The sequence below is a fragment of the Pelobates fuscus genome, chromosome 12, assembly GCF_036172605.1.
Source record: "Pelobates fuscus isolate aPelFus1 chromosome 12, aPelFus1.pri, whole genome shotgun sequence".
NCBI classification, from domain to species: Eukaryota; Metazoa; Chordata; class Amphibia; order Anura; family Pelobatidae; genus Pelobates; species Pelobates fuscus.
The window spans coordinates 90,161,912-90,173,932 of NC_086328.1; the positions used below are offsets into that span (position 1 = coordinate 90,161,912).

Below are 12,021 nucleotides of genomic sequence, written 5' to 3' on the forward strand. Positions count from 1 at the left end.
ATTTAATTCTGGATTAATTACCTTTACAGATATTAAATTGACAGGGAGACTGTGGCTGTGACTGAGACACACATTATGGGACAGACCAATGGAAGAGCACCTAGAAAGATTTTGCGGCTGACCATTCAAGAGCAATCTAAGATTATAGATTAAAAATCTGAGTTAAAATAACAGTCCATCGCAGAAGAAATGGAACCATCAAAGTTGCCATCTATAACAGAAGACTTTCAGAAACTAGAGTTTGAACCAGATAAGGGCATAGAAACTCATGAGCAGGTCTCTAAAACACAATGGCAAAGTCACACCAGAAAGATGAACCACCGGTCCGTACAGAGAGAAAGCTTAAATGACCTTCCTGAACATGAAGTGAAAAAGAGCACAGTGAGAGCCTCGGACCGCTCCATCTCGAGCACTTCCACCTGCTCATCAATTACGTATTCTTCTCCAGAAAGTGACCAGGTATTCAGTGAAGAAGAAGACCTCCAGATAAAGCGCAAAACTCTACGTAAGGTGAGAAGTCATTGGGTCGTTGGTGGTAATGTGGAGGAACAAATTTTTTTTCAACGTGATTTTGTTTCTGTGACAAGGGGTTAAGAAATGCAGCATTATGGTGGCAGGCTTTGTTTGTCAGAGAGGAAAAGATGCAATTTTCTCTCGCTAACTAGACAATAGGGAGAACATTAGCAGGTAGGGACACTGTGGTATTGTCAGAAACAAAATTATAGCTTAGCAGTCAGTGTGTGGGTTGCTCAGATAGTTGAGCTTTTTTGAGGAAAGGAGAAGGAAAAATATAGCATAGTTTGCACTGTAATAGGACTCTTACAGGGTTATTCAGTGAAATTTAAATTGTCAGGAATTAAAAATAAATAAAAAATGTAAGGCCAAAATTGAAAATATTTCCAAATCAGGTTTGTATTCAGGTTTTTTATGGCCCTAAAATTTAAAATGTTACTTTTAATTTATAATTCATACTTTAGTAAATTATTCGCTTGGTATAATTATACTGCCCTGATTATTATTATGTGTCACTCTGTGATTCAGGAACACATTTGCAGAACCTGTCTGTCTTCCTTACAGTTCAATGCGTGACTTATCTCATGTGTGCACGTTTTTTTAATATCCCCTATTATCGATTCTCACTGTGAGCTACTGGATGAGTAGGTGTCTCCTGTCTATAGGGGGGAGATTATTGTCTCTTTTCTATCTGTGTGTTCATGTGAGGAGTGTGCAGACATGTACCTGTCTTCAGTCAAACACACAGAGAGTGCAGACCTGTGCAGACTTCGCTCTATTAGACAGGTATTTATTTGGTAAGTGGTGATTTGAACACTGAACAGTTGAATTTAAGCCAAACTAGTCAGATTACTCAATACTTTCCAGTCGCTCGTAAGCAGAGGACTTCAGTAAAATCATAAAAATCATTTTATCAAAGCAGTTATCGTAACGGACGCTTAATTCCTTTCTGTATGCGCATGTCCTGGGGCTCTGTCTCTGCTGCAGGTTAGACTTCTCCAATACATAGGACAATAACGTCACTCACCGAAAATTCAGATTAAAGGACCACTATAGTGGGCATGAGCCGCGCGTGCATTCAGCCAGTCTTATAGGAAAGCATTCTCAATGCTTTCCTATGGACGCTGGCGTCTTCTCACTGTGAAAATCACAGTGAGAAGCGCGGAGGCACCTCTAGCGGCTGTCAATGAGACAGCCACTAGAGGCTGGATTTACCCATTTGTAAACATAGCATTTTCTCTGAAACTGCTATGTTTACAGCAGACAGGGTTAAACCTAGATGGACCTGGCACCCAGACCACTTCATTGAGCTGAAGTGGTCTGGGTGCCTATAGTGGTCCTTTAAATCCGGGTCCGAATAAAACTTTATTACGGAAAAACACACACATCCCCATCCTTTGGAGAGGGCAAATGTCCAACAAAGTCTGAACGTGTTTTGTGTGGATAGCCACAGGTATCTACTGCTATGTGCAGTCACATTCTTTTATATCTCAAACTGCGGTGAAACCATTAGAAAATAACAGGCAGTGTATCTAACTTGCTTCTGACTTTAAACTGGTTAAATTGCCAACACAACTCAGTGACAGAATCGTTACAATTCACATCATTTGAGTTACAACGTACATTATCAGTGTTAAGTTTATAATTCACCATTTAGTGAATAACCCCTTGAAGTTTTCTTTTCATGTATTTGAAAGTATCTGAGAGCTGTTTTGTGGAGGAATCACTGTCACTGTGCAGATGTAGAGAATATTAGCTTTCTTACCATATAACATCCATTACATTTTTCATATTTTTTATGCTTTGTTTAGAGGGGTTTAGGGAGGGGGGATTTGAGGGTTTAACGTTGACATTTAATTTATTTTCCATTCCATCTAGATTACAATTGACCCTATGAATAGAGCAGCAGCTGACGCTATACCAGTCGGGCCTGGAATATCCTGTTAGCGCAGAGCTTTACCTTATTTGGGATTTTTAATTAAGTGAGAGTATGTTGATTTTCTAAAGATGGCTTTGGACCATGGAAAATGATTATGCATCTGTAGAAAGTCGAGTGCCCTATGGTCATATTGAGCTAAATCCATGCCAGGTATAAGAAGAAGTGGAAACCCTAGCAATTGTCAGCTAGAGGGGAGAGGGGGAATGTTATGTTATGTTTATTACTGCCTCTCTACCAAGTGGGAAAAAAAAAAAATCCTTTGTTTCTGTGACTTGGTAAATGGTTAGAAACAAGTCGAATTTTTGTTAACATTATTGCGCTGTAGAGTGGCTCATGCCATCTTTTTGTGCGATAAACACACCAGACCCGTATTACCAGTTTGTGTTTAACTGATGATAAACCGGCCTGTCTGGTAAGCCGGTGTCACCTTGCCGTGGCCTGAAGACGCAATGTACTGGATACGTAGCCATGCCATCCTGCAGGCATACTACCGGTTGTGGCAGGGTTCACAAACTGATGGGTAGATTTTAATTCTGATATAGCTGGGAATTGGTGCAATTAGAGTGAGGCTCCACACGGCAAGGGGTGTAATAGAGACACACAACGTGACAAGAACTGATTGCGTAATGTTAAATAATGGCGTGCACGGGGAGAGCGTGTAATTATGATAGAAGGAGATGTATTGAGAGAGGGGGAGCAATGGTACATTGAGGGAGGAGAGGAGTTTAATATTAATATTTTACAGATTGTTATTGAGGCACAAAGAGCGACAGGGTGCAGTTCTGGTTCATAGAGAGAATGTAATACTGGAAGGCACATGGTGTAAATCAGGGGTGCTTCCCAGATGTTTTAAAACTACAGCTCCCATGATGCTTTGCCATTCTAAATGCATTCCAAAGGCATGCAAAGCATCATGGGAGGTGCTGTTCTACAGCATCTGGGGATCCACCTTTTGGGCATCCCTGGTGTAAATGTATATACTGTTAGCAGGGGTAATGATAGTACGTGGTGGAAGAGGATAGTATGCCAGACTAGTTATACACAGAGGGAGAGGATGTAAGTCTGCTACACTTACAGGGTTATTTACTAATGTGGGAATTCAAAGAGGAATTTTAAACTTAAGATCAAAGTAGCCGAGCTGGATAAATTCTCTAAGTCAGTTATTCTTTTAGTTTGAATACTCTGGCCTTAAATCTTAAATAAACTTTGAATTCTCGCTTTAGTAGATGACCGTGATGGAGTGACATGTTGTAATAATAGCACACAGAGAGAATGGTATATGGAGTAAGCTGGTATATTTTGAGTACCGTATACATTAGGTGAGTGCCATGTATGGAAATGACATAATTATAGTAGAACAAGTTCTACCAACACAGAAAGGGTTAATATGGACATACAAACATTGTCCTGTGTATGTAACACACATAAACACCTAGGTTTGCTATAACACACATACTCGCACTGCTCGCTGTGTAATGATTTGAGTTAATTAGTAGTTAGAAATCTCCAGTAATATGTCACAAGGTATAGCCGAGCAGGGTAGCTGTAAAGAATCAAACCAGTTCTTACACTATATCCCGTTGTATTCGCTCATTCTGACTGTAGGCTGGTTGAGAGTGGTGGCAGTTGCTGTTCAGTAATCTCTAGCTATCCCAGCCCTTTCCGTCAGACCGGAGTCCAGTTCTTCTTTTTCAGTTATCCTCTCTTTTTTTTCATTTATTTTTTGACTGAGAGATCGAGGCTTCCCCTCTCTGAGAAAGTATTTGCAGTCATGCAAGACGTGAAGAACCTGTTAATCAAATTAGTAGTGCTTTGGCAACCACAGAGAAAAGCCTTCCAGTGTTTTGGATGCAGGAAAGTGGCACACAGTACAACAGTAATTACCATTATTGGAAAAGCATTCTTTATCAGCAGACTGTGATGTGAACCCCACAAAACACTAAGGCTCATATACAGCAAATAACATCCAATAGCAAAGCCTTGACCTTGGATACTGTATAATCCACAACAAGCGTTGTTTACCATTATTCTCACCAACATTCCATTGAGAAACGTCAGCTATGGGCCACATCGTTGCACAGCTGAAAATAAATCTACAGACGCTAAAAGAGAGAGTGAGGTCGAAAAAAAATCCTAAACCATCTGTATTTACATATTTCTGTTCATTTTGTGCCAAATTTAATGATACATTTCAATTGTGTCATTCCAGTGGACCAATGAAAGCACTTTATTAAACATAAAAAAAATATAGGGGGTGGGGGGAGGGGTTTCCATTTTGTGCGTACTAGTGTCAGATGACAATTTTGCACAGAATTGACATTAGCTAATGTGCAACTTTCTTCGGGGTTGGCTAATGACGCTGCTGGATGTGGAGTTACATCTCTGACAGCTAACGGGTTAATCTCTGTGTGTGCAGGGTTTTAAAATAAAATGCTGCGCATACAGACTCCAGCCACCATCACCACTTTAAATCAATGAAGTGGTGGTTGTGGTGCTTGGAGTAATCCTTTAAGGTTTGTGGTTATTCTCCATATAATAAATTATGGCACATTAATACGACAATTGCAAATTTTAGGTCAAAATAGAGGAAACATTCTCCAACTTTATTTCCCAACATTTTTGGTCCTAAATTTCTTAATTTAACCCAATATAAAGAGAATATGGCCCCTCCAAGATAATGGCTGACTCTAATAGCTGAATAAACAATATTTATTAGTTGCGCTTTTTCACAGCAAAGAATATTTTTTTTATTTATTTACATGGAATACGAGGCATGATTTGTGTATGAACGATGTGAATTATTATTATTATTACCGGTATATATTGTGTTTTGCTGAATCAGTCACTCAGCAGATTACAGCTTTTACCTCCACTTTACCCACATAAATGTTTCAGCAGAGATTAATGGGTTAAGGTTCAATAGACCTGACTCCGGTTCACTGTTGAAATTGTCTCTTTTTTGTTTTTGTTTGGCAAGAAGTGAAAGAATCTCCCATTGTCCAAAGTCCACCACCAAACATTTAATGTCATTATATAAAATCTAACCCAATCTTTGTCTGTTTTTTTCATGATGTGACAACCCATTTGTAGATAGTGTTCCATAACCACTGCAATAAGGTGCGTTAGTTGTGGTGCCGTTTTTAAATTTTACTCAATGGAACCTTATGTTTCTACGTGAACACCAAACCATTAACTCCCAGCAGCACCATGGAGCTTTTCTAATAAATCTCCTCATAGCTCCCCTCTGTACATATGCAATGCTCTCTCGCTAGCAGGGTTATTCACGTGAGTGAGAATTAAAGATTAATTCAAAGTGAATTTAGATTTTAAAGGGGCAGTATCTCTGTCTGGGGACTCTGCAGAAGTTGCAACGACACATGACAGTGACATCGCCGCTGGGTGTCCGCTACCGGTGGTGGGGGGGGGGGGGGGGGGGGTTAGTTCCCTAAGCTTGTTAAACATATACTTAAAAAAACAAACAAACATGTATTCCTGACCCTATTGTGTTAAAACCACCATCTGCACACCTCTCCACCCCCCTTGCCTCCCTAAATATAGTAAAATCTTACTTGTATTAAAGTCTGCCCCTGAACTGCCTGCTTTCAGCTAACATCATCAGAAGTGGTGGCCTGGCCAATCACAATGCTTCCCCATAGGATTGGACTGTCAAGGAGGCAGATCAGGGGCAAAGCATCTCTATGCATCTCTATGAGGCAGGACTGGACTGGGAAGAAAATTCGTCCCGGGCATTTTTTTATTACAGTGGCCCACTAAAAAGGGGGTGAAGCCAGATAGGGTGTGTTTTGTCATCACCAATGACAAGCACGCCCCATCACAAGGTGAGCATGTTGGTTCAATGCTCTTCCAGGGCAGACCATGCGCAGAGCTCTAGCATGAGAAAAAGACGCTGTCGTTGTTCTGCGCAGCGCATGCTTGCACTGTGTTTGCTTGAAATTTGTCTCTGGTGTCTCCATAGATGGGATACCAGGAGACAAAAATGCCAGGTATGAGTATTGTGATGTGTGTGTGTGTGTAAGGGGTGAAGTGTGTGTGCAAGAGGGGTGCTGTGTGGGTAAGGGTTCTGTGTTTGCGTGAGGGGTGCAGTGTGCGTTTGAGGAAGCTGTGTGTGAGGGTGCAGAGTGTGTGTGTGTGTGTGTGTGAGGGTGCTGTGAGTGTCAGGGGTGCAGTGTGTGTGAGTGAGGGTTCACTCTCGTGAGACCCGGAGCGTTGCCACGGCGGCCGCAACACACTACATGCGGGCCGGTAAGGGAGATCTTTGATCTCCCCACCGGCCCGTCATGGAATGCAGCAGGGCCGGCGCTCGGAGAGTGCTGGCCCTGCATAGACCGGCAGGAAAGATCCTAAGATCCCCGCCGGCCTCGGCCCTTGGCCACTGCGCCCGATGGCCAGTCCGGGCCTGCTCTGAGGAAAGTTCGCTGTCTGCTTGCAGAGGGTGGAGACACTGCATGGCAGTGCTGCACCCTGTGCAGCACTGCACCTGGAAGCACCTCTAGCAGCCATCTGAGGAGTGACAAGTGGTGTTATCACTTGGCTCTAATGTAAACACTGCATTTTCTCTGAAAATAAAGTGTTTACTGCAAAAAGCCTGAAGGGAATGATTCTACTCATTAGAACAAATTCAATAAGCTGTAGTTGTTCTGTTGACTATAGTGTCCCTTTAAAATCAAATTTGCAACATTACTTAATGACTACCAAGAGAAGGCTTCAGATGTTAGGTGCTTTTTTGTTACCATTTCCCTTTAACAGTTACTGATTATATTTTATTACCTGGTCTTTCTCATCACATTCTATTTTTACCCCTTCTCTTTAATGGCTGAGTTTACACTGCGTGCAGAATTATTAGGCAAATGAGTATTTTGACCACATCATCCTCTTTATGCATGTTGTCTTACTCCAAGCTGTATAGGCTCGAAAGCCTACTACCAATTAAGCATATTAGGTGATGTGCATCTCTGTAATGAGAAGGGGTGTGGTCTAATGACATCAACACCCTATATCAGGTGTGCATAATTATTAGGCAACCTCCTTTCCTTTGGCAAAATGGGTCAAAAGAAGAACTTGACAGGCTCAGAAAAGTTAAAAATAGTGAGATATCTTGCAGAGGGATGCAGCACTCTTAAAATTGCAAAGCTTCTGAAGCGTGATCATCGAACAATCAAGCGTTTCATTCAAAATAGTCAACAGGGTCGCAAGAAGCGTGTGGAGAAACCAAGGCGCAAAATAACTGCCCATGAACTGAGAAAAGTCAAGCGTGCAGCTGCCAAGATGCCACTTGCCACCAGTTTGGCCATATTTCAGAGCTGCAACATCACTGGAGTGCCCGAAAGCACAAGGTGTGCAATACTCAGAGACATGGCCAAGGTAAGAAAGGCTGAAAGACGACCACCACTGAACAAGACACACAAGCTGAAACGTCAAGACTGGGCCAAGAAATATCTCAAGACTGATTTTTCTAAGGTTTTATGGACTGATGAAATGAGAGTGAGTCTTGATGGGCCAGATGGATGGATTTGTAAAGGGCAGAGAGCTCAAGTCCGACTCAGGCGCCAGCAAGGTGGAGGTGGAGTACTGGTTTGGGCTGGTATCATCAAAGATGAGCTTGTGGGGCCTTTTCGGGTTGAGGATGGAGTCAAGCTCAACTCCCAGTTTCTGGAAGACACCTTCTTCAAGCAGTGGTACAGGAAGAAGTCTGCATCCTTCAAGAAAAACATGATTTTCATGCAGGACAATGCTCCATCACACGCGTCCAAGTACTCCACAGCGTGGCTGTCAAGAAAGGGTATAAAAGAAGAAAATCTAATGACATGGCCTCCTTGTTCACCTGATCTGAACCCCATTGAGAACCTGTGGTCCATCATCAAATGTGAGATTTACAAGGAGGGAAAACTGTACACCTCTCTGAACAGTGTCTGGGAGGCTGTGGTTGCTGCTGCACGCAATGTTGATGGTGAACAGATCAAAACACTGACAGAATCCATGGATGGCAGGCTTTTGAGTGTCCTTGCAAAGAAAGGTGGCTATATTGGTCACTGATTTGTTTTTGTTATGTTTTTGAATGTCAGAAATGTATATTTGTGAATGTTAAGATGTTATATTGGTTTCACTGGTAAAAATAAATAATTGAAATGGGTATATATTTGTTTTTTGTTAAGTTGCCTAATAATTATGCACAGTAATAGTCACCTGCACACACAGATATCCCCCTAAAATAGCTATAACTAAAAACAAACTAAAAACTACTTCCAAAAATATTCAGCTTTGATATTAATGAGTTTTTTGGGTTCATTGAGAACATGGTTGTTGTTCAATAATAAAATTAATCCTCAAAAATACAACTTGCCTAATAATTCTGCACTCCCTGTATATTCTGAGTTAGTTCTGTGTTATACTACGGTAGCAAGCACCCTCCTCCCCTTTCCTCTCCTCTCTCATTCTACAAGAGGATTTCCCTCCCCAGGTGACATCATCGGTTTGTGGTTTGCAAAGAAGAGAAACAGTTCTAAGAATTTGGCCATGACTGGGTGATAGGGGGGGGGTGAATGAAGGGAGAGGGGGGGGGAAGGGTGCATCGAAACCGTGCATTGCAAAATGGGAAGATGAACAGTGATAGGATTAAATACAAGAGAAACAAACAGAATTTTTCAAAATATCTGCAACTCAGAGTCAGACAGAAGGGAAACCTTTCATAAATGGAGAATTTTCTAGTGTGCAAGAATGCATAAAGAATTACCATGCAGTTTCCAGATTAGACAGGCTGTCATAACTTTTCAGAGCCATGCCTTGACAGACTAGATGTATATCATAATGGTTCGTACACAGACAACTTATATATTTTAAAGTTTCCGTATCACCATCTACAGGGAGTGCAGAATTATTAGGCAAGTTGTATTTTTGAGGATTAATTTTATTATTGAACAACAACCATGTTCTCAATGAACCCAAAAAACTCATTAATATCAAAGCTGAATATTTTTGGAAGTAGTTTTTAGTTTGTTTTTAGTTATAGCTATTTTAGGGGGATATCTGTGTGTGCAGGTGACTATTACTGTGCATAATTATTAGGCAACTTAACAAAAAACAAATATATACCCATTTCAATTATTTATTTTTACCAGTGAAACCAATATAACATCTTAACATTCACAAATATACATTTCTGACATTCAAAAACATAACAAAAACAAATCAGTGACCAATATAGCCACCTTTCTTTGCAAGGACACTCAAAAGCCTGCCATCCATGGATTCTGTCAGTGTTTTGATCTGTTCACCATCAACATTGCGTGCAGCAGCAACCACAGCCTCCCAGACACTGTTCAGAGAGGTGTACAGTTTTCCCTCCTTGTAAATCTCACATTTGATGATGGACCACAGGTTCTCAATGGGGTTCAGATCAGGTGAACAAGGAGGCCATGTCATTAGATTTTCTTCTTTTATACCCTTTCTTGACAGCCACGCTGTGGAGTACTTGGACGCGTGTGATGGAGCATTGTCCTGCATGAAAATCATGTTTTTCTTGAAGGATGCAGACTTCTTCCTGTACCACTGCTTGAAGAAGGTGTCTTCCAGAAACTGGGAGTTGAGCTTGACTCCATCCTCAACCCGAAAAGGCCCCACAAGCTCATCTTTGATGATACCAGCCCAAACCAGTACTCCACCTCCACCTTGCTGGCGCCTGAGTCGGACTTGAGCTCTCTGCCCTTTACAAATCCATCCATCTGGCCCATCAAGACTCACTCTCATTTCATCAGTCCATAAAACCTTAGAAAAATCAGTCTTGAGATATTTCTTGGCCCAGTCTTGACGTTTCAGCTTGTGTGTCTTGTTCAGTGGTGGTCGTCTTTCAGCCTTTCTTACCTTGGCCATGTCTCTGAGTATTGCACACCTTGTGCTTTCGGGCACTCCAGTGATGTTGCAGCTCTGAAATATGGCCAAACTGGTGGCAAGTGGCATCTTGGCAGCTGCACGCTTGACTTTTCTCAGTTCATGGGCAGTTATTTTGCGCCTTGGTTTCTCCACACGCTTCTTGCGACCCTGTTGACTATTTTGAATGAAACGCTTGATTGTTCGATGATCACGCTTCAGAAGCTTTGCAATTTTAAGAGTGCTGCATCCCTCTGCAAGATATCTCACTATTTTTAACTTTTCTGAGCCTGTCAAGTTCTTCTTTTGACCCATTTTGCCAAAGGAAAGGAGGTTGCCTAATAATTATGCACACCTGATATAGGGTGTTGATGTCATTAGACCACACCCCTTCTCATTACAGAGATGCACATCACCTAATATGCTTAATTGGTAGTAGGCTTTCGAGCCTATACAGCTTGGAGTAAGACAACATGCATAAAGAGGATGATGTGGTCAAAATACTCATTTGCCTAATAATTCTGCACGCAGTGTATATCGGTGATGGATAATCTTTGTTTACCATTAATGGAACCCTAGCTCGCAATCATGATGATTCCAAAGTTAAATAAAAGACAACATTATTTAAAAAAAAAAAAAAAAATTATAGCCTGTCTGTGTATTACTTTAATGCACACATATTAAAAAAAAAAAAAAAAAAAAGCTTTTTCAATGCATCTTCTAACGTAACTTTACTCCATTGACTGGCCATCCTTAAAGGACAAGTTTAATTTCCCAGCGTTTTTAATATTATGTTTACTTATCCCCTATATTTAAAAAAAATATGCATTTATGATAGGTGAAAAAGACAATAAAATGTAGAAAACCTCACCTTTTTATTCTGCGACTGGGCGGCTCCATCTTGGCTGTGTGTCAGGCATTGTTATGAGCTTTGTCCTCTGCGCCTGGCAGTCAACGTAGAAAAAGCATACATACGGTTGTGCTCAAAAGTTTGCATACCCTGGCAGAAATTGTGAAATTTTGGAATTGATTTAGAAAATGTGAATGATCAAGCAAAACAATTTATTTTATTGAAGGATAGTGATCATATGAAGCCATTTATGATCACATAGTAGTTTGGCTCCTTTTTAAATCATAATGGTAACAGAAATCTCCCAAATGATCAAACGATAAAAAGTTTACATACCTTTGAATGTTTGGCCTTCTTACAGACACGCAAGGTGACACACACAGGTTAAATGGCAATTAAAGGTTAATTTCCCACACCTGTGGCTTTTTAAATTGCAATTAGTGCCTGTGTATAAATGGACAATGAGTTTGTTAGCTCTCACGTGGATGCACTGAGCAGGTTAGATACTGAGCCATGGGGAGTATAAAAGAACTGTCCTGCGTAACAAGGTAATGGAACTTTATAAAGATGGGAAAAGCCTTGAAAATGCCACTCAGTACTGTTCAATCACTTAATGGAACATTCAGGGATCTCTTGATACCAAGCCAACGTCAGGTAGACCAAGAAAGATTTCAGTCACAACTGCCAGCAGAATTGTTTGGGATACAAAGAAAACCCCACAGGTAACTATTGGAAAAATACAGGCTGCTCTGGAGAAAGATACTTGAACAAAACTGAGCTGCATGGTCGAGTTGCCAGAAAGAAGCCTTTACTGCGCCAATGCTACAAAAAAAGC

At 41.0% G+C, this 12,021-nt stretch overlaps 1 protein-coding gene across 2 annotated transcripts in view; it reads left to right on the forward strand.

Moving 5' to 3' along the window:
- LOC134579525 (inositol-trisphosphate 3-kinase B-like) overlaps positions 1 to 12,021 on the forward strand; it is an 81,097-nt gene that overhangs the window by 17,014 nt on the left and 52,062 nt on the right. The window contains exon 2 of one of the 2 annotated variants that reach the window (XM_063438842.1): positions 30 to 510. The exons of the other annotated variant lie outside the window; for it this stretch is intronic. Within the exon in view, the coding sequence (XP_063294912.1) occupies positions 190 to 510 (321 nt within the window). The 5' untranslated portion in view covers positions 30 to 189. The remainder of the gene's footprint in view (positions 1 to 29; positions 511 to 12,021) is intronic. 2 annotated transcript variants of the gene reach the window in all.